Consider the following 24,899-nt stretch of genomic DNA (forward strand, 5'->3'; position numbering starts at 1 on the left):
AAACCCTTCACTGACTTCATGGATATAGTAATGCTCTTAGCTAAGCAAAACATCACAATGTATTGGAAAAACACAACCCAACTACCCACTATTGAGACATGGAGTGTAGTACTACTGCCCTGGCTTCAGTTTGAGAGTGGGCAACTACATACTAAGGAATGTGCAGGCTAGAGGAAGCATAGCACAAGCCTTGATCTACCGGTGGAAGAATTTAGGTCATAGAATAAGTGATGATCGTCCTTCATGATTTCCTTTTGACTATCTCTATAGTGGTTTATTCTTTATCAATATTTTATACGGTCCTAATTATGCATAAATCATTTTTGCAGAGCCTGTATTTCATATAACAGTTTTAATTATTTTCCAAAGTTTTAATTCTGTCATTGATCCTACTGGGACTACTCAGAAATTGATATGGCTCTTGCTGGCTGTCGAGTGGAATAGTGAGAGTACTAGAAAACCACAGAGGTAAGAAACGCAGTACCTCCCAGCGACCAGGAAAGCTGGAGTAAATCACTGGAATTTCGCCAAACCACCCAAAAGGAGGAAAAGAAGAAAAAGAAGACACCCAGAGAAGACTGCAAGAAACCAGCGGTGGATTCCTGGACAAAGAAGACCCGTGGAGAGAGGGGACCAAGTCCAAGAGTCACAGTGGAGTCCAGGAGGAGTAGGAGCCACCCAGCTGTATTTGCAGGAGTTGGTCCACGGTGATGAAGAACATGTCAGCACAGCAGCACTGGAGCTAGAGAAGAGTTCCTGGTGGGTGCAGATCATGTCCAACGCTGGAGTAAAGATTAAAGACGGGTGTCGGTGCAGGAATTTCACCAACAAGCCTTGGCAAAGGTAAACTCACGGTTAGTGGAAAAGCGGTGCTGCCGGGGGCCAGCAAGGCCCAGGACCCAACCCAAGAGGGGGAGTCACAGGGAACCCTCAGTGTCGCAGGTAGTCCACAGAAGCAGAAGCAGCACCCGCAGAAGTCCCACAGGACGGGGACACAGGAGTTGCTGAAGGAGCCTACGCAGAACTACAAAAGAGGATCCCACGCCGCCGGAGAACCATGCAGGAGGCTGTGCTTTGCAGAAAGGAGTGCTGGGGGATGGAACTACACATTGCCTGAAGATCCCTTGGAGGAGATGCAAACAAGCCTTGTCAGCTGCAAGATATGCAGTGCACAGGGGTACTGTCCTGCGTGGGAAGGCAAGGGCTTACCTTCACCAAAGTTGGAGAGCTGGCAGAGAGGATCAAGAGGACTACTCCGGACCACCACCCGTGAAGCAGGATCCATGCAGATCAGGATGAGGGGAGATCCCCGCAGCCGGTCGTCACTTGCTGTAGGTGCCTGCGGTTGCAGGGGAGTGACCTCTTTAGGAGGTAGAGTTGCTGTCTTCTGAGAATGCACGGCCGGGGAAATGTTGCAAAGCTGGCAGGAGTCATTGAAACAAAGTTGAAGAAGCATCTTCTTTGTTGGTTGCAGCGTTGTCGGTTCCTGGAGGGTCCAGTCGCAGTTCCAGTGGCCAGAAGTCAAAGTGGAGGTTGCAGAGGAATCCTACTTGAGTCTTGCAAGCAAATCTGAGGACCCACGCAAGAGAGAGACCCTAAATAGCCCTGAAAGGGGGATTGGTCACCTCACCAGGAAAGCATCTATCAGGAGAGAGCTCTGACATAACTTGCCTTGCCTGGCCACTCAGATGCTCCCAGAGTTCCTGTCAACCTTGGGAACAATATGGCAGAACCCAGGGACCCTCTGGAGGAGCTCTAAGCACCACCCCTGGGGTGGTGATGGACAGGGGAGTGGTCACTCCCCTTTTCATTGTCCAGTTTCATGCCAGAGCAGAGTGGTCACTGAAACAGTGTGGACTGGTTTATGCACAGAGGCACAAATGTGCCCTTCAAAGCAAACCAGTGGCTTGCGGAGGCTACCCCTCCAAAGCCAGTCACACCTATTTCCAAAGGGAGAGAGTGTTACCTCCCTCTCCCTAAGGAAATCCTTTGTTCTGTCTTCCTCGGCTTACTCACATCAAGCAGCAGGAGGGCAGAAACCTGTCTGAGGGGTGGCAGCAGCTTTGGCTGCCCAGAAAACCCTGAAAGACTGGTGGTAGCATTACTGGGGGTCCTCTAAGGAGCCCCCAGAGTGCATGGAATCATACTTCCAATACCTGCAACAGTATTGGGGTATAATTCCGACATGTTTGATACCAAACATGCCTAGGTTCGGAGTTACCATTATGTAGCGGGACATAGGTAGTGACCTATGTCCAGTACATGCATAAAATGGCGTCCCGCACTCACGAAGTCCAGGAAAATGGGCTTGGAGTTTGTGTGGGTACCTCTGCTAGTGCAGTGGTGCCCTCACACACAGGTACCTGCACCCTATCCTCTTGGCTGAGAGGGCCTACCATAGGGGTGACTTTTAGGGTCCTGGTGCAGTGACATGGTAGTAAAGGGGTGCATGCACCCTTTCACGCAGACTTCAACGGCAGGCCTGCAGAACATTTTGCATGGGCTCCCTATGGGTGGCATAATACATGATGCAGCCCATACGGATTCCCTGGCACCCCAATGCCCAGGGTACCTAGATACCATATATTAGTGACTTACATGGGGGCACCAGCATGCTAGATGTGGGATGAAAAAGGTTCCAGCAACCACGTTTACAAGGAGATAGCATAATCACTGGGGTCCTGGTTAGCAGGATCCCAGTGAACACAGTCAAACACTGACAAACAGGCAAAAAGTGGGGGTAAACCATGCTAGAAAGAGGCTACTTTCCTACACATGTCGAAAACAAATCTGGGGAAAATCTGAGGAGGATGCAAAGAGTCAGCAGAGAAACCCACTGACAGAGGGCAACCAGGGGGCAAAATGACTTTTTTTAACACCACAGATTTCTCTTTTCTTGCACGGTCTCAACAAACCTAGACAATTTTAATATTTTGAAGAAAGGCAGTAGATTAGCATGCTCATTTGGAAACAGATTCATATTAGAATGTCAATACAAAATGGATTTCCTTTCAGCTGGTTGCATGTTTGTGGTTTGAATAACATTTTGGCCAGCTGCAGCTGCAAAATTGTTTTCAGTAAAATAGGCAATTAAGAAAAATAGAACAAAATGAATAAAGGTACCTTGTGTCTGCATCAGGCACTTCCAGTACTTTCTTTTTCTTTTTCCTTCTTCCCATTTCATTGTTTAAGTGTACTTCTTGGTCATATGGCTGCTCCTTAAACTCATCCATCTGAAGCATCATTTTCTTTTTTATCTTTGCTCGGAGTTCTTTTGCCTCTTCCTCAAACACTTGAAGCTGGTACGCTTGTATAAGCTGTTGTTCATCTTCTTCCAAATCATTTTCATAGTGCCCATCTTTAAAGACACTCTTTGGCTTCTTCTTTCGAAAACCTTTGGACACAGGTACAGCGTTCTGTATTTCTTTTTTGGATGATAATGTTTGGCCCTTACCATTTTCACTTTCAACATTCTCATAAACAGTTTCCATCATACTTTCTTCAGACTGTATCTGTTCATCAAGAAGTGCTTTCTTTTTCTTCTTGGTGGGTTTTATCTGCATGTTCTCCTCTTCACAAACATTGTGCTGCACTACATCAGGAATTAGAAATGCTGCTTTATGTTTCTTTTTTGTATGGAGACTGCTCTTTGCTTCTGGATCATAAACAGCCTTGTTATGAACCACATCGTTTTCATTTTCTTTTGAAAAAACAAGTCTATTCTGAAGACTTTCAAGCTAGAAACAAAGCATAACAAAGTATGATTAAGCACACTTAGAAAAACACATAACGCAGATCGAAATGATGCAAAGGGTGGGCCCTACCAATACTGTATAATGACTTCCCCAAATAATTTAAATGTAGAGTATGTGTGGTTTGACAAGAAGTTACACTCTTATTCTCAACCGCTTATGACCAACTCTCACTCTCTTAGAGGAAATCAAAGAGGCCAACAGTTAGACACATTCAATTGTAATAACGGGAAAGAGTATGATGACATTTCATGGATGACTCTTCAGCAGATTTAATGTTCCGACTTTCTAATGGAAGTGTAATGTCTTCTCATCCAACTGGATGGTGCCATCACTTGAATCAAAAACTGAGCCAATGTGTCAAAGGGCTGGGCTAAGAGACCAGTTGATAAAATGAACAATTAAACTCCCATGATATATGAAGATTTTAGGTTTCTTTAGAGTGTTTAGGCAAAGGCGTAAAACAGGTGAAAGAAATGGCAGATTATTTGTCCCTTAAGGATCGTATCTTAAAGAACTAAGGGTCAAGATTGCTTGAAATGTCAGACACTGCCATGAGAATGGACAACTGGTCAGAAGAGAGCTTTCACCCCGGTCTTAACCTCAAATGCCAAATTTTACTTTATCATTGTCTTTTAAGATAGTTGTTAAAGAAATGCACAGCTCTTCTGTTAGTCCTTGCCGCCCAGGTTGGAAGTCATAAAGAAAACCAATGGCAATTAGATAGGTTAAAATATAACTAAGACACTACCTGAAGCAAACGTTTGGGATTATCCTATTGGGTAGGGTAACAATGTGACAAGGAATAACAGTATAAGGAGGATCTCAACATAATGAACATCCTTAGTGACACTGACACCATGAAAGTAGTTTTGAATATCAGAAATAAAAACATGTTTTTAGAAAAAGGGCCTGTCAATGTCTCCAATTTCAAATAAAAATACCTCCTAATAGGCAGAAAGTGTTGCGCAGCGGCCTGCCGTGGCACACACTGGGAAATCGGTTTGGGACGTGGCTGGGGCCGTGCCCCTTTTTTCTGGCTTTACCTCGCATGAGGCCCTAGGTTGGGCATCGGACCTCGGCGAGCTCGGGGTGCGGCACGGCCTGGGGATTAACGGTGGGCCCCCATTCCTTCCACTATATCACTTACCTGGTATTTTTGTTCTGTTCTTCTCTTTTCTGTTTTGTTCTTTTCTCTTCTTGCCTGCCTCCTTTTGGGTGGAGCCATGTTCTTCTTCTTCTTCCCAGCATATCTTCCTCTTCCCTGCATGCATCAGGATCCCTTTCCAACATGGTGTCTTCACCCATATTCCCTATGGTAGTTTTTCCCAATCTAACATGGCGTCTTTTTCCTTCCTGAATGTCACTTCTTGTTCTTGGTTATGAGGACTGAGACTCTTGGTCTCATTGCGCTGCAACACTTCCTTTGGTGGTGATCACGCTCCGGTTTTCCAGCCTTTTTCTTGCCTTTTTTCTGGTCCTTCCAGTTATATTTTTAAGACTTACCTTTGCCTGTGCCTATTTTTTTTCCAGAGAATTCCAGCCATTTAGGTTTTTTTCCCTTTGGGTTTTTCCTCTGGGACTCCTTTTGGAGGGCACGGACTTCCTTGACGTTCCATTGTCAGCAGCACCATGGCTACCAGAAATGGTCGCCCATATCTCGGTCAAGGCAGGACCTACAAGAAGCAAGACCATCCTGCAGATCCATCTGGTCCTTCCCGTAAGCGACGAGTCAACCATGACAGATTACAGCGCCTAACAAACCAGCCTTTTTTGAGCAGCATGGAGGATAGCTCTACGGCAGCTGCAGAATCCAACCAGTCGTTGCTATTAACTATTCAACAGCACGCCCAGGAACTACAACAAGTACGAAATGAAAATGCAGCTTTACGACAAGCCCTGGCATCCCGAACCACAGATGTTCCCACTGTCTCTGCTACCACACCACGTTTCTCAGGAGATCCAAATACACTACGAGAATTCCTTGATGCTCTGACCGTCTATTTTGCTTTTCGTCCCACACAATTTGCATAAGATAAAACAAAGGTGGGATACCTCATCGGTGCCTTGTCTGGTCCTGCCCTGGCCTGGGCGACTCCGTTAGTAGCCGATAACGACCCTATCTTATCGGACTATTCAGCTTTTCTCACTGCATTCAAACAAATGTCTGTACGCCCGGGATTAGAGGCGTCTGCAGAAGAAGCGTTATGCAATATCCAGCAAGGTAACCAGGATCTTCTTCAATATATTACGTGCTTTAGACAACTGGCAGCAGAGCCAACATGGGTAGAACATACTTTGGTAACTCTGTTCCGAAGAGGTCAACAAGATGAAATCAAAGATGAATTAGTACATTCAACCGTGAAAGATCTACGTGGATTGATGGATCAAGCACTCTCCATAGAGTAACATCTGAAAGAACGCCGTCTAGAAAGAAGAAATACTTGTGGTTTTTCTTATGCAGGAAATCCACATACAATCATCCATCATTCTGAAGAAACTCGACCAGCCTCAAAAGAGGCAACAGACGAGGGTCCCATGCAAATAGACACTGCTCGTGGCCCTCTCACTGCAAGTGAGCGCGAGAATAGGCGTAGAAAAGGATTATGCCTCTATTGTGGAGCTGCTGGCCACCTGCTACGTACTTGTCCAGTCCGTCCAGTAAAGTCCTCGGGAAATGCCAATCGCCGTCCTCTATGAGAAGGGAGGGGACAGGATTCTCTGCAATACCTTCTGTCAGTTCCTCTAATGAAAATGCCACTACATTGTTTTTGTTACCAATTACCCTACATTTACCTGACGGTCGGGAAGAAAGAGCTTTGGCATTATTAGACTGCGGGGCCAGTGAATCTATATGGATGAGACATGGAGCACAGGATCCCTCGAGTATCAAAAGATATTCCAGAGCAAGATCATACCGTGGATGGTTCTTTGTTAGCCTCCTGTCCTGTCATCAACGCTACCCCGCCTTGTGTTTACACTTTTGAAAACATCAAGAACATGTTTCTTTTGATTTGATATCCACAACTAACCATACCATAATCCTAGGTATACCCTGATTTACAAGGCATAACCCGTATATAAACTGGGAAACCAGAACTATTTCTCTTTCCTCGCAATTTTGTCAAAACCACTGTTATGCTTCAGGAACATATTGGTCACCAAAGAAAATGTTATCCACAGTACCAGAAGTAGGATGTGCCATAAATGCTATTGAAGGTGTACCTAATCATTACATGGATTATGCAGACGTGTTTCAAAAACCAACAAAACCAGTACCAGTACTGTCTCCACACAGAGAGTACGATTGTACCATTCCATTGGAACCTGGTGCAGTTGTTCTCTTTGATAGAAGGTACTTCAGAGTGGTCTGATTGCTCCATCTTCTTCCCCAGCTGGGGCTCCTCTCTTCTTCGTGCCCAAAAGGACGAAGGATCTACATCTCTCTATAGACTTTCGTGGGTTAAATAAACACACCATAAAGGACCAATACCCGTTACCCTTAATAAGATATATCTTGGAATCAGTCAGAGGGGTGCACAGATTTACAAAGTTAGACCTTAGGGGAGCTTACCATCTGTTAGGAATAAAAGAAACCAATGAATGGAAAACTGCCTTTCGCACTCCCTTTGGTCATTATGAGCATTGAGTAATGCCCTTTGGTTTAACCAATGCCCCTTCAATATTTCAGAGATTTATGGATTCGATATTTTCTGATCTGTTAAATCATACTGTGGTTATCTACTTGGATGATATCCTGATATACTCTAGAAATCCTGAACATCATACCGTGCATGTAACTCAAGTCCTAGGTAGACTTAGACAACATCAACTGTTCTGTAAACCAGAGAAATGCGAATTCGACAAAACAGAAGTGAAATATTTAGGGTATCACATCAGTCAAGCTGGTATTGCTATGGATCCAGAGAAAGTCCAGACTATCCAAGACTGGCCATCCCCCTCTTCCATCAAAGATACACAGTGTTTCTTAGGGTTGGCCAACTTTTACCGTCAATTTATTTCAGATTTCGCTCAGCAAACCAGCCAAATTACACAAACTCTTAAGAAAGAGAATTTACTAAATGGTTCTATCTGGTCTGATATGGCCGAAAGTACCTTCCAAAACGTAAAACATGCCTTTACCCAAGCTCCAATACTATGACATCCTGATACCACCAAGCAATTTATCGTGGTCACTGATGCTTCGGAGAGCGCTACAGGGACTTCCTTACTACAAAGACAAGTTGACAATGGATTAGAACATCCAATCTTTTATCTGTCTCATGTGCTATCGGATTCTGAACGTAATTATTCTGTTTTGGAACGGGAACTTCTAGCACTAAAAACAGCATGTAACGAATGGAGACACTTCCTTATGGGATCTAGAGAACCATTTGAATTACGAACTGACCACCGAAATTTACAATGTCTATGTAACTTCCAATGTCAGAACAGTCGCCAAGCCCGTTGGGCCTTCTTTTTTAGTCAATTTGATTTTTATATTACCTATATCCCTGGTTCTCAGAATACATTTGTAGATGCCTTGTCACGATGTTACCCTGAAGGTATCGATTCCCCTTCACAACATCTCATTGAACCAGAAAGAATCATTGGACTAGTACAGTCTTTTCTCGACAAAGTACGGTCAGAATACTCCATTCTCTCAGATTCAGAAATGAAAGAACTACGTCCAAAGTTACACAAAGTCAAGGAACATTTCTACTATAATGATGCATTATTTCTTCCTTCCAAAATGGTACAAAGGAGAGCACTTCAAATGTGTCATGACTCCCCTGTAGCAGGCCATCGTGGTATTAAGGCCACACAAGAACTACTTCTCTGGTCCTTCTGGTGGCCTACGCTTAAGAAAGATACTGAGAGTTATGTGGCGTCTTGTCCCATCTGTGCCCAAGCTAAAACACCCCATACCAAGCCTGCAAGATTACTTCATCCATTACCTGTACCACCAGCTCCTTGGCATACAATATCAATGGATTTCATGTGTTCCTTACCGCCCTCAGCAGGTAATCGAGTGATAATGGTGACTGTGGATTCCTTCACTAAAATGGCTCATTTCACTGATCTAAAGAAACTACCCACATCCCAAGAATTAAGTCAAATCTTTATACAAGACATATTTCGTCTTCCTGGTCTCCCTCACGTTATCCTTTCCGATCGTGGTCCGCAATATATATCACGTTTTTGGAAGCATTTCTGTAGGGCTTTACATATCGAGGTAGCCTTGTCTTCTGGTTTCCACCCTCAGACTAATGGGCAGACGGAACGTCTAAATCAGGAACGGGAACAATATCTACATTGTTTTTGTAATACTACTCAGAATAACTGGTCCGCATATTTACCTATGGCTGAATTTTCATACAATAATACAGTACATAGTGCCTCGAAAAACACTCCTTTTTTCTGTTCATATGGTTTTCATCCTAAGTCCTTTCCTACCGTAGCAAGAGACTCTTCTACACTTCCTGCAGTCACTTCATGTACTTGATAATACATAATATTCAACGCTTAATCCATTCTAACCTTCTATCTCCCAATCAACAGATGAAAAGGATGGCTGATAAAAGACGCTGTGAAGCTCCATCTTATAAAGTACAAGACAAAGTCTGGCTTTCTCCCGGTTTTTACCTCTCCGTTTAGCACAAAAAAAGTACAAGCCTTGTTATTATGGACCCTTTTCTATCCTTCAGAAGATCAAACCAGTTTCCTTTCAGCTGCGTTTGCCTCGGACATGGAAAATTCATCCTGTCTTTCATGTCTCTCAGCTGAAACCTTATAAGCCTGATCCTTTTGGCAGACAATTCACCTGTCCTCCTCCTCTTTTGGTGAATAATGAACCCGAGTACGAGGTTCAGGAAATTTGTTATTCACGTCTGTTCCGCAATTGCCTCCAATATCTTATCCATTGGAAAGGCTACCCTCTGAGCGAGTGTTTTTGGGAAGATGCCTCTTCTGTTCACGCTCCTTTTTTGGTTTGTCAGTTCTTCCGTCTGCAGCAGCACAAACCTGGGGCTCCAGGGGACGGGGGACCTACTGTTGCCAAACCGGTTCAGGACGCAGCTAGGGCCGCGGTGCATCTCCTCAGCCACCGGGCATGCCGCACCCCTTTTTTCCAGCTTTACCTCGCATGAGGCCTTAGGTTGGGCATCGAGCCTCAGTGAACTCGGGGCGCGGCACGGCCTGGGGATAAACGGTGGGCCCCCAGCCCCCCCACTATATCACTTACCTGTTATTTTTGTTCTGGTCCGTTCTTCTCTTTTCTGTTTTGTTCTTTTCTCTTCTTGCCTGCCTCTTTTTGGGTGGAGCTATGTTCTTCTTCTTCCCAGCATGACTTCCTCTTCCCTGCATGCATCAGGATCCCTATCCAACATGGTGTCTTCATCCATATTCCCTATGGTAGTTTTTCCCAAACTAACAAGGAGTCTTTTTCCTTCCTGAATGTCACTTCCTGTTCTTGGGTATATAAGGACTGAGACTCTTGGTCTCATTGCGCTGCAACACTTCCTTTGGTGGTGATCACGTTCCGTTTTTTCAGCCTTTTTCTTGCCTTTTTTCTGGTCCTTCCAGTTACATTTTTGTTATTTGAAGACTTATCTTTGTCTGTGCCTATTTGCCTATTTTCTGTTCCAGGGAGTTCCAGACATTGAGGTTTTTTCCCTTCGGGTTTTTCCTCAGGGACTCCTTTTGGAGGGCACGGACTGCCTTGACGTTCCCTTGTCAGCAGCACCATGGCTACCAGAAAGGGTCGCCCATATCTCGGTCAAGGTATGACCTACAAGAAGCAAGACTATCCTGCAGTTCCATCTGGTCCTTCCCGTAAGCGACGAGTCAACCGTGACAATGTGTTTTTTAAGAAATCCATAACTGTTGGCAATCTAGTGAGACCTCTCCGAACTTGCTCCTATGCCTTAAAGAAATACACAAATGTGGACAGTAGCAGCATAAAGATTTCCCAAACGCATGCAACACTGAGGAGCACACTTGACACAGTAAAAAGGGAGTAAAGATTCACCCAAGTGCCAAACAAAGAGTTATTTCATTTATGGTGATTAAGATTTCTAGAAACACATCTTTCAGAATGTCTAATGCTAAATATCACCTGAGTAATCCGTTTCATTAAATTTTAGTATGTTATATGCATTTATACAATGCTAAACTGCCACTTGGACAACCAGATAATTTGACTGTGAAAGATGTTTGACAGGTGGGAGAAGCTGGGGAACAGGTAAGCCTTTCCTCTACTCTTTGACGGGCCAGGTCCATAAGTTCTGAGATGTCAGCCTGGGGGTGAAAAATCTAGTTCTTGCACTGAGACCCAAGCAGGATTCATCTGCCCCTATCAGGAATTCAGGGGAAAATAGGCAGCATGACAAGCTAATAGGCAGATATGATGACCAAGCCTTGGCTCGCTGACCTGTACAGGGTTCATGCCTAGTGGATATGAATTATACAGCTGCTCCTAATACCAAGATCAAAAGCTTGCAAAGCTACAAACGGTTTCAGTATCACTGTTTCTTCTCTGGAACATGAAGCCATTCTTGAATCATATTTCAAGGAGTGCTCACCACTAAACTCTGATGAAGTGAACCTACAAGAGTCACATTATAAGCCTGAGCAAAACCATCTTTCTGGCAAAAAGTGAAATAGCAATCACACAATATTCAAACAAGCAATACACTGATTCCATTTCATTTTAAAATGTCAGATATCTGCCCAATCGGAATTGTTTACAATCATGACTAGCCAAGTCATGCTCATCATCCATTGACTTCGCTAGCAATCTGTCTTTATTCTTTCGTCAAACGTTCAAGGCCTTCAGAGAAAAAATAAATAGGAGATCGATTCTGAAAAGACCACAACACTGTCAGAGCAACGTGTGTCCCTCTTATTTGCAGACCTCTGCAACTATCGCAACTGGAGTGGTCTAATTGCATGGCAAAACAGGATGCTCTTCCTGCCCGTGTTGAATGGTATACTTCTGAACATTTCCAGAAGGACCCAGTGTAGGATCCTTTGAATTGTATATGTCCCTCTCAAGCCCAAATCATTTTAGGAGGAATAAAACCACTCCATTCAACAACTTCATATCTTATTCTAGCAATGGATGGAGTTAGACCCGTCCCTTCTATAGGGCTGAGTGTGCTGTATCCCAAGAAAGAGGGTACTGGAGATTACAGGTAAATATTCATAGCATTACCTTCTTATCCCACTTTTTTGCAAGTAAAAACTGGGACAAGACTATTATCAGAAAATATTCTGAGCATTACCATCTCCTCCATTTCTTGTTCTAGTGCTCACTTATGCGAATATACATGCAAGTATGTTCTGACAACCGAATGCTGACATTTAATTTAATAACAGGAGAAACTGATATTCACCAATAATACCAAGCCTGGTGAGCAACTGTTACAGCTAATCTCAGTCTCACTATTCCCAAATTATGGTGATAAAAAGTTCTAAATGATGAAGAAGTGGCCTGTGTGTCATTCATGATCTTGTTTGGCAGAACAGCTCCATCAGCCTCAGCCCAAGAGGCAGATATGCTTCTTGTAAATCGTCAACAATCTATGAGAGCGGAGCCAAATCCATCTTGTTGAATGCCCACAACATCTCCTGTTGGTTTACCAGTTAAGGGTTGAAGAGGTAGAATTGCAAACACATGTATGCTGGCCCTGAAATGTTTAAACATTAATCACACTTTATTCATTTTATAAGAGGTCAACGTTCCTGCGTGATAACAAGTAAACAACGCCTGATAATGTTTAGGGAGAACCTGTGATGAATTTCAGCATAAGTACCTACAGTTAATGGCACATTAAGACAACAATGAGATCGCTTAGTTACCGGCTCCCGTTTCCTCTCAACATGATTCATTACAGCAATTCACCGTATGAAACAGATTACTGCCATATGTCAGTCTATGAGCTGCGTCGGGAGTGTGTATGGTGGCAGAGATTTGTTATTACAGAGAAAGCAAGTGTAGCATGCACATTGGAAACTAAGAATGGTGCTAATAAGCACACCTCCTTGGACTGAGCTGCAAAAAATTATTTGTATGTAAGGGCTGCAAAGGGCTCCAGGAAGCTTTCTAGCACGCTGATTCGCCTGTGGTGCTATAAAGGTTGTCTTCTCTTCTCGCTGCGCCGGAGTCTTGAACTACATATTGAGCTGGCGGGCTCTAGGAGGCGGCCCAGCCTGCCAAATCCCCTGTGGGGCTATAAAGTGTGTCTTCTCTTCCTACTGCGCGAGGGCCTTGAACTGCATTGACCAGGCAGCAGTGGGCTCCGGTAGGCAGCCCAGCACGCTGACTCCCCTGTGGCGCTATAAAAAGCGCCTTCTCTTCCCGCCACGCCGGGTCCTTTAACTACATCGACCCGGCTGCACTGGGCTCCAGGAGGCAGCCCAGCATGCTGAATCACCTGTGGCGTTTTCAAGGGCATCTTATCTTCCTGCTGCATGGGGTATTTGAACCACATTGACCACATTGCATTGGGCTCCAGGAGGCAGCACATCGCGCTGACTCACCGGTGGCGCTATGAAGGCGTCTTTTCTTCCAGCAGCGTCCCTTGGATTGCGTTTGTGGGTAAGAGGCAATAATACTTCATAATCTATAGGTCTATAAGACTGCTGCACTAGGACCGCTCTGGACATGGGGCTGTTTAAAGAACTGGGGACATTTGTTTTTTACTGTTTCTTGTCTGCTCATGTTGTTTCCTGTTGTTTTCCAGATTACCTCATAGTAATGTTAATCTGCTTGCTAAACATAGTGATTAAAAACGGGTTAGCTTTGCTGCATTTCTCTTTGTTAAGTCTTGGCACATTATTTGGTAGCACAACCCTACGCACAGCCTGGGGCTGGAAAGGCCACAAGGCTGCGCATAGACTCTGGAGAGAATTGTCCCTACTTACATTATTGCCTTGAACAGATTATGAGGAAGAGAAAAGCGGACGTTGGCACATTAAGGTCGCCACAATGCACCAAAAAAAATGCTACCATTTAGAGTTTTTGACTAGGGCAGTCAATGTGGTCTCAAAAGAAATCGAGCTGGCAGAGAGGTTATTTTATCAAGGGAGAGCCCAACCTTGGCTGAGTCCTGCGCTCCTAGTCCTGGGGTGCGGGGGGGGGAGGGGCAAACACTATAGAATTAGAAACATGCTGCCCGCTCACAGTAAGCACACGAGGGGCTAACTGCGACGGTCACAAGGCGGATTTTCCCTCATCATCACAGCAGGGTATGCAGGAAGCAAATCTTAGAGAGGAGATCAACCACACAAGCCCCATTGTTAGCCCCAGTTCTAAGCGGAGGCAGCGCACAGTCGCCCCCAAAGCAGAAAAATAGCCTGGTGACTATAGGGGTCCAGACTGAGCCTTTGTACTCACCGGCCCAGAAAGCGAACAATTAGATAAATAGCAAATATGAACTAATCTTTTCTAGATTGGGCATAACTGAGGAACGGGTTGCACGAATAATGGCACAGTTAAATAATTTAGCGGCAGCACAGGAGGATAAGAACCCTCCAGTTGCGATGCAGTGTAGCAATACCAACACTAATGCTAATTCCAACATTAATGTTAACCAGTTGTGCCACAGAGGGCGCCAGCAAACCCTTGAGAGGCGCTCCTGCCCTCTGTACAATTGCCTAGAAACCTCTCTTACACTATACCACTAGCTCAGCCCGTTTTACGCCTGGATGCTCCACGCTCTATTCACGCCCCTACAGTGACACAGACCCCAAGCATCCGGGCAACTGATGTAATTTAGCTGCCGCCAGAATATAACCCTTATGTAGTCATTCTAGGGAATGTACCCCCGTATAGAAACCCTGCTCCAGAATCCTTCGAAGAATTAAGCAAGCAATTGCAATGTAATGGGTCTTGCATTTGCTCAAGATAGGAGCTATTAACGTTGTAAACTCCTAACTGGACTTTGCTTGCCACATAAATTGAAAATGAAAAGTAATACAGTTTCACATGAGTGAGCCAATTCAAAGCACCATGCCATGAGCGTGAGGAGACACACAAAAGGAAAAAGATGGTCGCTCGCAGTCAAACGAATCGGCAAAAAGTGCAATTAGCCATAACGGGGTCGATGTCCAAGGCGGCAACCAAACAGACTCAAGGAGGGACAAACCTAAAGCATTTACCAATGATAACAAAGGATTTTTGATGGGCAAGCCAATGAACGAGAGAAGGTGATGGGCGTGAGGTGTGCAAGGCTAAAAGCCCAAATAGATATCAACACGTTGGAAAAGCAGCGCTTGCACGCTGCTACGCTCGACCTAAAAACAAGGTTGCACACTGGTTTAAGGTAAATTCCATTAATAGTATGGAAGTTTACAACTCAATCATCATGGTAAGGAGTGTGGGTCGAGTGGGCCCAGACATTAAGACGTGATAGTTAATTTTAACACCCCTATGATCACTGAACGCCTCCTGTCAACTCTGGGTTTTTATAATCTAGGTAGGCCATCTGGTATGCAGACATTTTTTTGGAGCTCCTTCTACAGGCCCGAGATTGCATGGCAGGTCCTGCGGTCTTCGGCACATGTGCAGCCGACTCACATTGGCCGCCTCGCTTAGAACCCAATGGCTCTTTCACCTTTGCCCCTGGGAAGTAGGTATGCCCCACTGAGCAATTTGGATTCCTGCGACTCATTCTCTGCTCTGAAACTGCTTCCGTCGTTGCATGCCCTGGGGTACCAGAGATTCTACCGGTAGGTACCATGCCCTTGCCAGCCCCCCAGCCCAGTAACTTACCCAATTCTATAATTAGGGATAAGGGTCACATATTGAAAATTCTTAGCTGGAATGTCGCAGGACAGCAAGCCGAAATGCTCCTCCCAGACTGGAAATCTCTGGTACATGGGTATGACATTATTATGTTTCAGGAAACATGGACCATCACTACTATTGCACTTGATGGGTATTTATGTTTCAACACACCGCCTATTCCATCTTGCTCTGGCCATGCTTCAGGAGGCCTAACCACCTAAATCTTTCCCTAGGAGCACACGCTGAACCCAAAGAACCCGCAGGAAGTGATTATCAGGTAGTGCTTCATCAGGGGGATCCAAAAATGTACTTTGTTAATTTTCATAATAATGATTTTACAAATAGTCCAAATTGCAAGTTACCAGGTTTGTTTGGATTTCCTAATTGAATTATGGGGATAGGGATGGGTAACAGGCGGTCAGCTTGTTTGTGCTGGGAAGGAGATTTGAATGCAAAGATAGCAAGTACCACTCCGAGTAACCCACCACGGATGGGAAGGGGTTCTGATCAGAGGGGCAAGGAGCTGGAGGTCTTTTTAGCTTCCTTGAACCTACATCATGTGCTGAAAGTGGTGGGAGCAGGCGACATTGGCTTAACAACCTTCATGGGTAAAAAATTGCTAGATTACATCTTTGTATCTGTTAGTTTGTATGATCAACTGTTGTCAGGGGGTATTGTGTCGGTGGAATTTGGTGATCATAATGCTATAGAAATTGATGTGATCATGACACCAGGAGCCTTCCCTACAATTCAACCAGAACTTAGTAATTTTTAGGCTTCTACGGATAATTTGAGAGTATGCTGGAAACTCACGAATCCCACACAAGCATTGGCTGAAATAATCCAGAGCAATTTAGTAAGAATTCTGGGCTGTTTATCTGACGATGTCACCAATGGGAAAGGGATCATGGTAAGCCTATTTGAAGAACTCTCTTTAAACATTAAAAATTACCTTTCCAAAACAGTAAAGCCATTATATCCCGCCCGACAAGCCCCTAGATGGTTTGACTATGACCGTTCGGCAGCTAACTGAGCCTTGCGCAAGGCACTAACTGCTCGACCAATGGATCCAACACTGGTGATTAGGTTGTGAAAAAGGTACAAATTAGTAACTAAGAGGAGAAGGAAGGAGGTGTTTCTTGGACTGTGGGACAATCTTGGCGCATGCTGCTACCATGAAGAATAGCAAGTCATTCTGGAATTCTGTTTCGGCTATGAGGGTGACCAATAGCAAGGGGACGTCAGCTGGCTGTCACATAAGTAGTGAGGCATAGGTGGTACAGTTTTTGCATTTTATTCAGCAATGAATCAGGCTGCTTGTGCTAGTAGGGCAACTGGCCTACAATCTACTGCAGCTGTATCATTAAACTAAGTCCCTGCTGCAATACAGCAGAGTGCAGGGGGAGAGGCTCCCAGCCCAGATGGTATTCCCATCAATCTGATAAAAAGTAACATCGATATATGGGCGCCCCTGCTGACCAAAGTATTTAACAATTTAAGATACACATCCCTGCCAAATGTGTGGGCATTATCCACCATTGTACCGATCTTCAAAAAAGGTGACAGATCTTCTCCTGGTTGCTACCGGCCAATCTCTCTCATTGATATACCAGCTAAAATCCTTGCGAGAGTTCTATTTAATAGGATTACTGAGTGGGTGGAGGCTAAAAACAATTTGAACACATGCCAATATGGTTTCTGCAAAAACATAGGAACACAGGAACAATGCTTGAATCTCAACCTGGTATCGGGTAAATACATTCTTGCGAAGCACAATCCACTGTATTTAGCATTTATGGATCTCTCCATGGCATTCAATTGTGTGGATCAGGCTAGGCTCTGGCAAATCCTACTGGAATGGGGAGTGGAGGAGTCATTAGTGCACTTACCAGTGTCTATGCATGTTAACACCAGGGCCAGAGTGAACTTTCCAAAGAAATTAAAACTGGCACTTGGTGTGCGACAGGGTTGCGTATAGGCGCCTCTGTTGTTCATCCTTTATATCAGTAAACTTAGCACACATCTAGCATCATGCGCTCCAGAGGTTCCTGTGATTTGTGGCTCCCCACTCCCAGTTCCTTTATATACAGATGATGCAGTGCTATTTGCCTGTACGCCTAGAGCCCTGCGATTAATGGTCCGTTCCTTTGTGGAATTTATGGGCTCCCTCGATTTGCTAATCAACTTCCCCAAGTGATAGGGATATTCTCTTTGGGCCACAGGCCATAACCAATCAAATATACTGGTAGGTTGAAGTCACTTACTCAGCGTTAATACCTTCTTGTATCTGTTTTTTTTTTCAATTCCACCAGCTCCTGGTCACCCAATATAGCTGACCGAAGGATAAAGTTATCCAGGGCTGTTGGTTCTATTTTTAGTTTACTAACTCTTCCAGGGGGCCGATTTTGTTCCTATGCTGCAAATCAATTTTTACCAATGTGTCTTGGTTTCTACATTTGGGACAGGAGTTTGGGGCATTAGTGATCCCTCATCCATGCAGATCGAGGAAAATCACTTCTGTCCACAGCTCGTATCTTCCCCCTTTTCACCTCTCATTTTGTCTGTCATAACGAGCTAGGGCTGAGTTACTTGGGTGATCGGATAAAAATTTGGCCCCCACTGTTATGGCTTTCCAGTTGGAAAAATGAAGAGGCACTCTTAACAAGAAACATAATTAAAGACTGCTTAGCATGTGACAAAGGTTTAGGCATTCCATGGTTGCGATTTACAAAAAAATCCTTTGAAGCAATTGGTGTACCACGTTTTTACTAATGTTGAATCATGCGTTGCTATGGGCAGGGAGCAAGTTCAATATTTATTGTTAACTCATGCCCAAGGGAAACGGTTAAGCACAGAAATTTTAAAATCATATATTGCCACCTATTACTTGTCCGTGAACCCTGGAAACACCCTCAGTAATTCCTTACAAGGCAGGAGAGGGAGGTGGGAACGTTCTTTAATCAGGGACGTGGTATTCCTTTTGCCCGACGGGCGGAATATATTGTTTGGGGTTAAGGGCAACAAGTTTTCATGTTTATTTTGTCCTTGGGACAAGTAAGCCCAACCCCCTACAGCACAAACCTTTTGGTTGGCAGTTTACAGACAGTCTGCAGTTGAGGTAATATGAGTCCATATGCTTATGCTGTTCGAACTTGTATTTATTGTTCATTATTGAAAAGCCTTCATTATTAGGGTGAGTGCTGTAAAATAAACGTTTTAAGGTCACACTCCAATAATGACAGTAATTCCAGGAAAAAAGAAGTGTACACACATTTGAAACGTTTAACAATACGAGGCAAAGTATAATGCTCCCAGAATGCTCTGATTAGATGCAAATGTTTGCAGAAACTTGTAAGCAAGAGTGATGATTCTATGCTTTCAAAATAACATGTTCAGAAAAAAACGGTTTGCTACTATGACATTTTAGGTGCTATTTCTTTGAAGCGTCATTTGGTAAAATGTGTTGATGCATGCTAGTATTTCCAAAGAATATTCCTAATGGAAAATCACTGTACCCCTTTTCAACAAGATTATGGGAAGCATGAAAATAAACAAGCACTAGCAAAGCCAACCGATCTGACTTTTTTTTTTTTTTTGTGTGAGTCTTTTGGTTTTGTCAATGCGTGTCTTGCTTTGACATGGCTTTCGTAACACTTTATTGATGTGGGAACTGCCGGCCCCTCATCATTGTAGCAAACACTGGCAAAAAAAAAAGGTTTTGGTCTCAAAAAGCAGACACTGACACTGGTGGCGTAACAAAGAGTCTGCAGCCCCCTTCCAGGGGGGTCCTCTGAGTACAGCACCTTCCCTGAGTGAGTCTGGAGGGGGAAGGTGGCCTCCATGTTCTTTCAGGGGGCCCCCTCCAGTTTCGTTATGCCAGTGATTTCCACAGTAGTTCCTGGAACTGAACAAATCTACTTTGTGTGCCACAATATGCTCCTTGTGGAAGAGCAGAATGAGATGACTCACAATAAAGCCAGCCGACAGATAGAGAGAGAAATAGAAGTTTGATAAAAACAAACTGTCTTTGTTAACGCCAGACCTAATTAGGGGCCCAATTCTTGAGGAAAATCACAAAAGTGCACCCATGGTACATGTCTTTGAATTAGTGGCTTTCATTAATTCACAAGAACTTACAGAAGTAGCCCAGGAAAACGTACTCCTAAAAAATATATGTGAACTGTATTTTAGCACAAGCAAATATGCATGTGTAGCTGTGCTCATGAAAATCTGTTGAGCGTTTACAAGTTCACTCTCCCTCCAACCACTTTGTTCGCAAAAGCATGGAGGAACTTCTACTTCTGCCAATGTAAGGAGTACATGTTCAACCTTCCTCATTATGGGAAAAGATTCGAGAAGAGCTGGTGAAAATCCTTAAAACATGCGAGTTAGTAGGTTTGCAGACTCAAAGGCATTCCAGAGCTACAACTATTGCTTACTGCTTCCTACAGCTCCAGTACATAGATCTACAGAAGTGGCAAAATAAGGAAATTGCTATAGCAGGGATTGAAATTGCAAGCATTCAAGCCCTACAATAGTAGTCCTGGCATAATCTGAGCTCTGATATAATGAGATTGCTGCCATATGTGTCGCCACATTACATGGCACCAAAGGGACAAGAAGATTTTTTTACAAGACATGTAGATTTAAGAAGCAACGTATACCATGGACAAGTAGATATTTTAATAAATTCCACACCCCTGTTTAATGTTCCGTTTTCAGGCCGATACGCTAAAATATTTACTATGTTTCCCGCTAGGTTTTCAGATAACTTGGATTTACTTGTTTGTCCCTGTGATAACCTCTCTAAAGAGACAATGCTCCATTTTATTTTTTTCTGTGGTTTTTTATCGGAAATATACAAAAATATTTGTAATCCCTTTTATTAAATCCCGAGAACTGACACCCTGTATGCAATAATTACTTTTTTTAAAGCAGCTCAATGATGATGAAACATGCTTCTATGTGAGCTCTTTTTGTTATGGTCAGCTACACATTCAAGAACCTCAATGCACCTTGATTAAGCCTTTGTTCTTTTCTTTTTTATACGTAAGTAATTATTGAATTGTGTACTCTAGTATTACCATCTGATGCACCATGAATTTTAAATAGGCAGCATATTTTTAGGTCTGTTTTTATCGTTTTTATGTAAATTGCACACATGATGATCCCACAAGAATAACAGTGTTTATTTCTTGGGTGTTTTTATTTATTTATTCATTTGTTCTTTCATGGCAGCATGACAATCAATAGAGATTGTTTTGACTTTGGCTACAGTAATAGCCTCTGATATTACCAACAAACTGCCTGACACATTTGCTAAAACAGGAGACAACTGGAGAGACTTTCAAATAGGTAATTGCTCATCAGCTAGCAGTTATTATCTAGCAGGTGAATGAGGCCTCTCTGGACCCTTCCACCCTTGTAACAACAACTCTTATTGTGGTGTTTAAATAGCTCTAAGGGACTGGCAGTGATTTGTTGTCAGTATCGTTAGAAATGAGAGAGAAAGATAAACATTTGATATCACTTCACAAGTAGGGTCTGGATTGTGGAAGGAAATGAAGTAACATTTATGGGACTACACACCAAAAGCAAAAGGAAATTCTTTTAAAAAAGGGATGCAACTTCAGGTCTTCTTCTTAAGCCTGTTGCTGGACATGGCCCTTCTTAGTGGATTTCCCCGAAACGTTTTGCTTTTTCCTCCCATTTTTTGCTGGCTCTCTGTGCGTCGCCTTAGGACTGTACTGCAGTGGGAAACTGATTGCGACCTTCCTACACATGCCAGAAAGGTGTTCTTACGTGGTTGGTTGAGATGCTGTACCCAGGAGTGCCCTCTAAAAAAGTACCCCACATACCCGGGCCAGGTACTGCCTCGGCTACTAGTGTGATGCTGCACGGACAGTATAGCCTGTCAACCATGTCTGCCATTGCAGGCCTGGAGAGGCACAGTTGCGCTGGCGCTTAGGGTGGCATTTCGAAGTCCTGGGCCAATCCCGAGTGGGCCTTACACTAACCCTAGAACACCCCCTGAAGGGTGGAGCTGGGGGTAGGCAGAAGGAAGAGCAGGTACACATGGGTGTTCCAAGCCCCATTAGTGAAGAACCCAGCATGGGTTTTCCCTACCTACGAGATCGGCTTTTTCCTGTAGGTTTTGCGTGTGTGCACGCTTGCACAATGGAGTTTTAACATGTACTGAGCCTGCCACTGCAGGCCAGTGTGTGTGCACGTGCACAAAGGGTGTTTCTAGACTTGGTGAAGAATACCTATGTGTGTTCTCACTACCTCTGAGGGTTGCTCTACCCATAGGGTAACATGGGGGAATGAGTGAAATCACTCCCAACTGCAATACAGGGTTGCAGTGGAGCAGCCTCCTGATGTTTCCTACCTTTGGATTCGCAGTGATAAACCTCTTCCTATGGGAAGGGTGGTTTTGTCATTAAAAGCTGAGAAATGCCACTTCTGGAAAGGGGGTATTTCTCTGATCTAGAATTTGTTGTGTGCCTTTCTACCTAGCACCACTCAGAACCGGAGGATGGGGGGCACATCTGTGCATTCCCCAGCTACAGCTATAAGTAACTGGCAAGCAAATGGAACAACAGACCTCTGCCATTTGAGGGCATGGCTGGATAAATTGGAGAGACAGATTTTGACACTTGGCCTCTGGGGGTCGAATCACGGCCCCAATAAAGATTAAGATCTGCATTCCATGGCCCCATGACAGACAGGACTGAAATTTTGGGGAGACATCTGTGGTTTAAAGGAAGAACCTTAGAACCACCCTAACTTCAAAGGCACACTACAGTGTAATTACTGGTGCCATACTGCAGCAGGGTAGAGATACACTTGCGGGGACGTGGGAGCGGAGACCCTGGACCGCATGGTGCACACCGCCAGAGGAATCTGTTGTGCACAAGGAGAATTATGGCGCTTGGAAGGGATGTCGCACCCTTCCTGAATCGTGGCTGGCCTGGGCATGCTTCCTGCTGCTGTGTGGCATCCCAAATTGTGCTCTTCAAGGGCTTTTCAGATTGCCCCCTGTTCTCTTGTGGAGGTCACAGGGACATCAAAAACCTCCCGTAAGAGAGCCACACCACCTGCTTGTGACACCTGGAGAGCTGTGTCCTGATAAGTGCCTACATTGTCTGATACATTCCAACTGACAACATGGCATAAGAATTGTGCCTAATGCAGAGCCCCAAAAGCATTGCCTGCATCCAAGGAAAGTGGCCCCTGCGTTGTGGGGCCTCAACACACATAAGCTCTTTGTTAGTGGTGAGCGGTTTCACAGTTTGTGGGACCCCGCTTGTCCCACTTCATCAATCGTGCCGCATCTTCCTTGTACGTCGCATGGACTGCATGCTCATCGCGTCTGTGTCCGATTCACAGATTGCGAACCTTGGAGGTCAGGTTGTAACTGTAGTAGGGCCTCATTCTACCTCATGCCTCACTACTAAACTAGTGCCTGTGTGTGTGACTGGAATTGTCTGGTGCAACCTGTATCAACGTGCACCAGGCGTTGTGCCTCATTTCCAGGGAGGTACTGAACTTGCATCTCTTTGATTGTGTGTGGTTGGAACTGTCTGGTGCAATTCACACCAGGTGTTGTACCTCATTTCTTGGGAGGCACAGGATTGGTAACTCTTCATCCGAAGTGATCTAAACTGTTTGGTGCAACCCATATCAACCCGCACTAGGCATTGTGCCTCATTTTCAGGGAGGCACAGACATTGCAACTAATGTTTGTGTATAAAACCAGAATTGTCTGGTGTGACTTGGATCACTGCGAGCCAGATGTGCCTGGTTTGCCTTGGTACAACTCTGAATAACGTTTACCTGACGAGGCACCTCTACCTTCCCTGCAACATTCCCCTTTTCGATCATTCTCTTTAGTTCTCTGTGTGGCAAACTACCTGCCCTCTCCTCACTCGACTCCCGACAACAGCGTGTGCCAGGTAGTATTGCCAGGTCTGGATGGTGAGAGTAATTGACTGAGCTGGAGGAACAAACTATTGCCCTCAGCCATGTATGTTCTGCATCTTATGGGTGAACTTTCTGAGTAGTGGCCATCCTCCTTTTGTTTGTCAACTGCCTTCTAATCAGTCCTGCTGCCTACTTCCCACTGTGTTCCATGGGACCTCAACTAAGTGACTTGAGCCAAGAACAGCCTATTCTCAAGGGGTGGAGGGCTGGGGGTGGATTTCGTTCTAATCTGTGGGTGAGGGGTAGTCCGGTGAGTGGGACGGCGGAGGAGGGTTTGGGCCACAGGGTCTGCATTGTGCTACTAACTGCCTTCTAGTAATTACAATTGACCGGCGGTCCTGCTTTACATGTTGAGATTCTTGCCAAATGGATACTACGTTTGACATTGGTTATACTCATGCGGACTTGGCCCATTGTGCTGCTAGAAGTGTTGTCATTATCAGTGTGTACATATTCCTGATATCATCTTGATCTGGGGTGCATCTTATAGGTGTGGTATTGCATTATATTAATTGCCAGGGTGGACCTAGTTCAGGCAATGCACTGCTTAAGAGTGGGGGGGAGGGTGTGGGGAGGGGTTACGTCAGCTGTATCCCAAGTGTGAATGCAATTTGGGTCACTTTAACATGGTTGGGTTTAGGATTGCTAGTAATAATACCAAGTGTGATGTATGCCCAGAAGTTTATGATTTTTATGTTGCGTTAATTAATGTGTGTATTGAATACAAACTCTGTTTAACTACCACTCTTTTGTAACACTTAGTGTATTATTGTGTGAGAGTGCTGTGCCAATACTTTACAAATTGCCTCTGTGTTAAGCCTGACTGCTCAATGCTAAGCTACCCAATGGTGAGCACAGGTTATACAATGATTGTGATCACTCACCCCTGACGGGAGTGGTAGGTTCTGCCTGGTTGGGGCCCCGCCACAGCCAACTAGAAGGTGCCACCTCCATCACCTGTTATTATAATATAGCACCATGAAAGAAATACCACTGGTCTGCAGCCAGAGGAAATTGTGCCTAAATTACTTTATCATTTCTGCTTCATAAAAAAAGTCTATGACAACTTCAAATCATAATAAATCACCAAAAAAACATGGCTTGTCTTGGCAAATGTGGATAAACTCACCTCAATTTGCTCCGGCAGACGTCTGCCTTTTTTCTTTGATTTCTTTCCTTCAGATATCAATTCTGCGTAGCTTTTAAACACTTCTTCAAAGTGGGGCTTGGTTTTTGCCTTTGCTTCACTCTCTTCTGCAAAAACAAGTTGTACAATGATTCATTCCCTGTTCATCGTCGACAAAGACTTTTGAAGCCAACCGATCACATAAAAGCTAGACCCACCCAATGAGACTTTCCCTGTCCATGAGCTT

The 24,899-nt window shown here is 44.4% G+C and overlaps 1 protein-coding gene across 2 annotated transcripts in view; it reads right to left on the minus strand.

Moving 5' to 3' along the window:
* AHI1 (Abelson helper integration site 1) overlaps positions 1–24,899 on the minus strand; it is a 922,284-nt gene that overhangs the window by 866,779 nt on the left and 30,606 nt on the right. For both annotated transcript variants that reach the window (XM_069235204.1, XM_069235205.1), the window contains exons 3-4: positions 24,656–24,780; positions 3,124–3,737 (exon numbers count right to left, since the gene is read on the minus strand). In XM_069235204.1, the coding sequence (XP_069091305.1) occupies positions 3,124–3,737; positions 24,656–24,780 (739 nt within the window). The remainder of the gene's footprint in view (positions 1–3,123; positions 3,738–24,655; positions 24,781–24,899) is intronic.

The sequence above is a fragment of the Pleurodeles waltl genome, chromosome 5, assembly GCF_031143425.1.
Source record: "Pleurodeles waltl isolate 20211129_DDA chromosome 5, aPleWal1.hap1.20221129, whole genome shotgun sequence".
In the NCBI taxonomy this organism is placed as follows: domain Eukaryota; kingdom Metazoa; phylum Chordata; class Amphibia; order Caudata; family Salamandridae; genus Pleurodeles; species Pleurodeles waltl.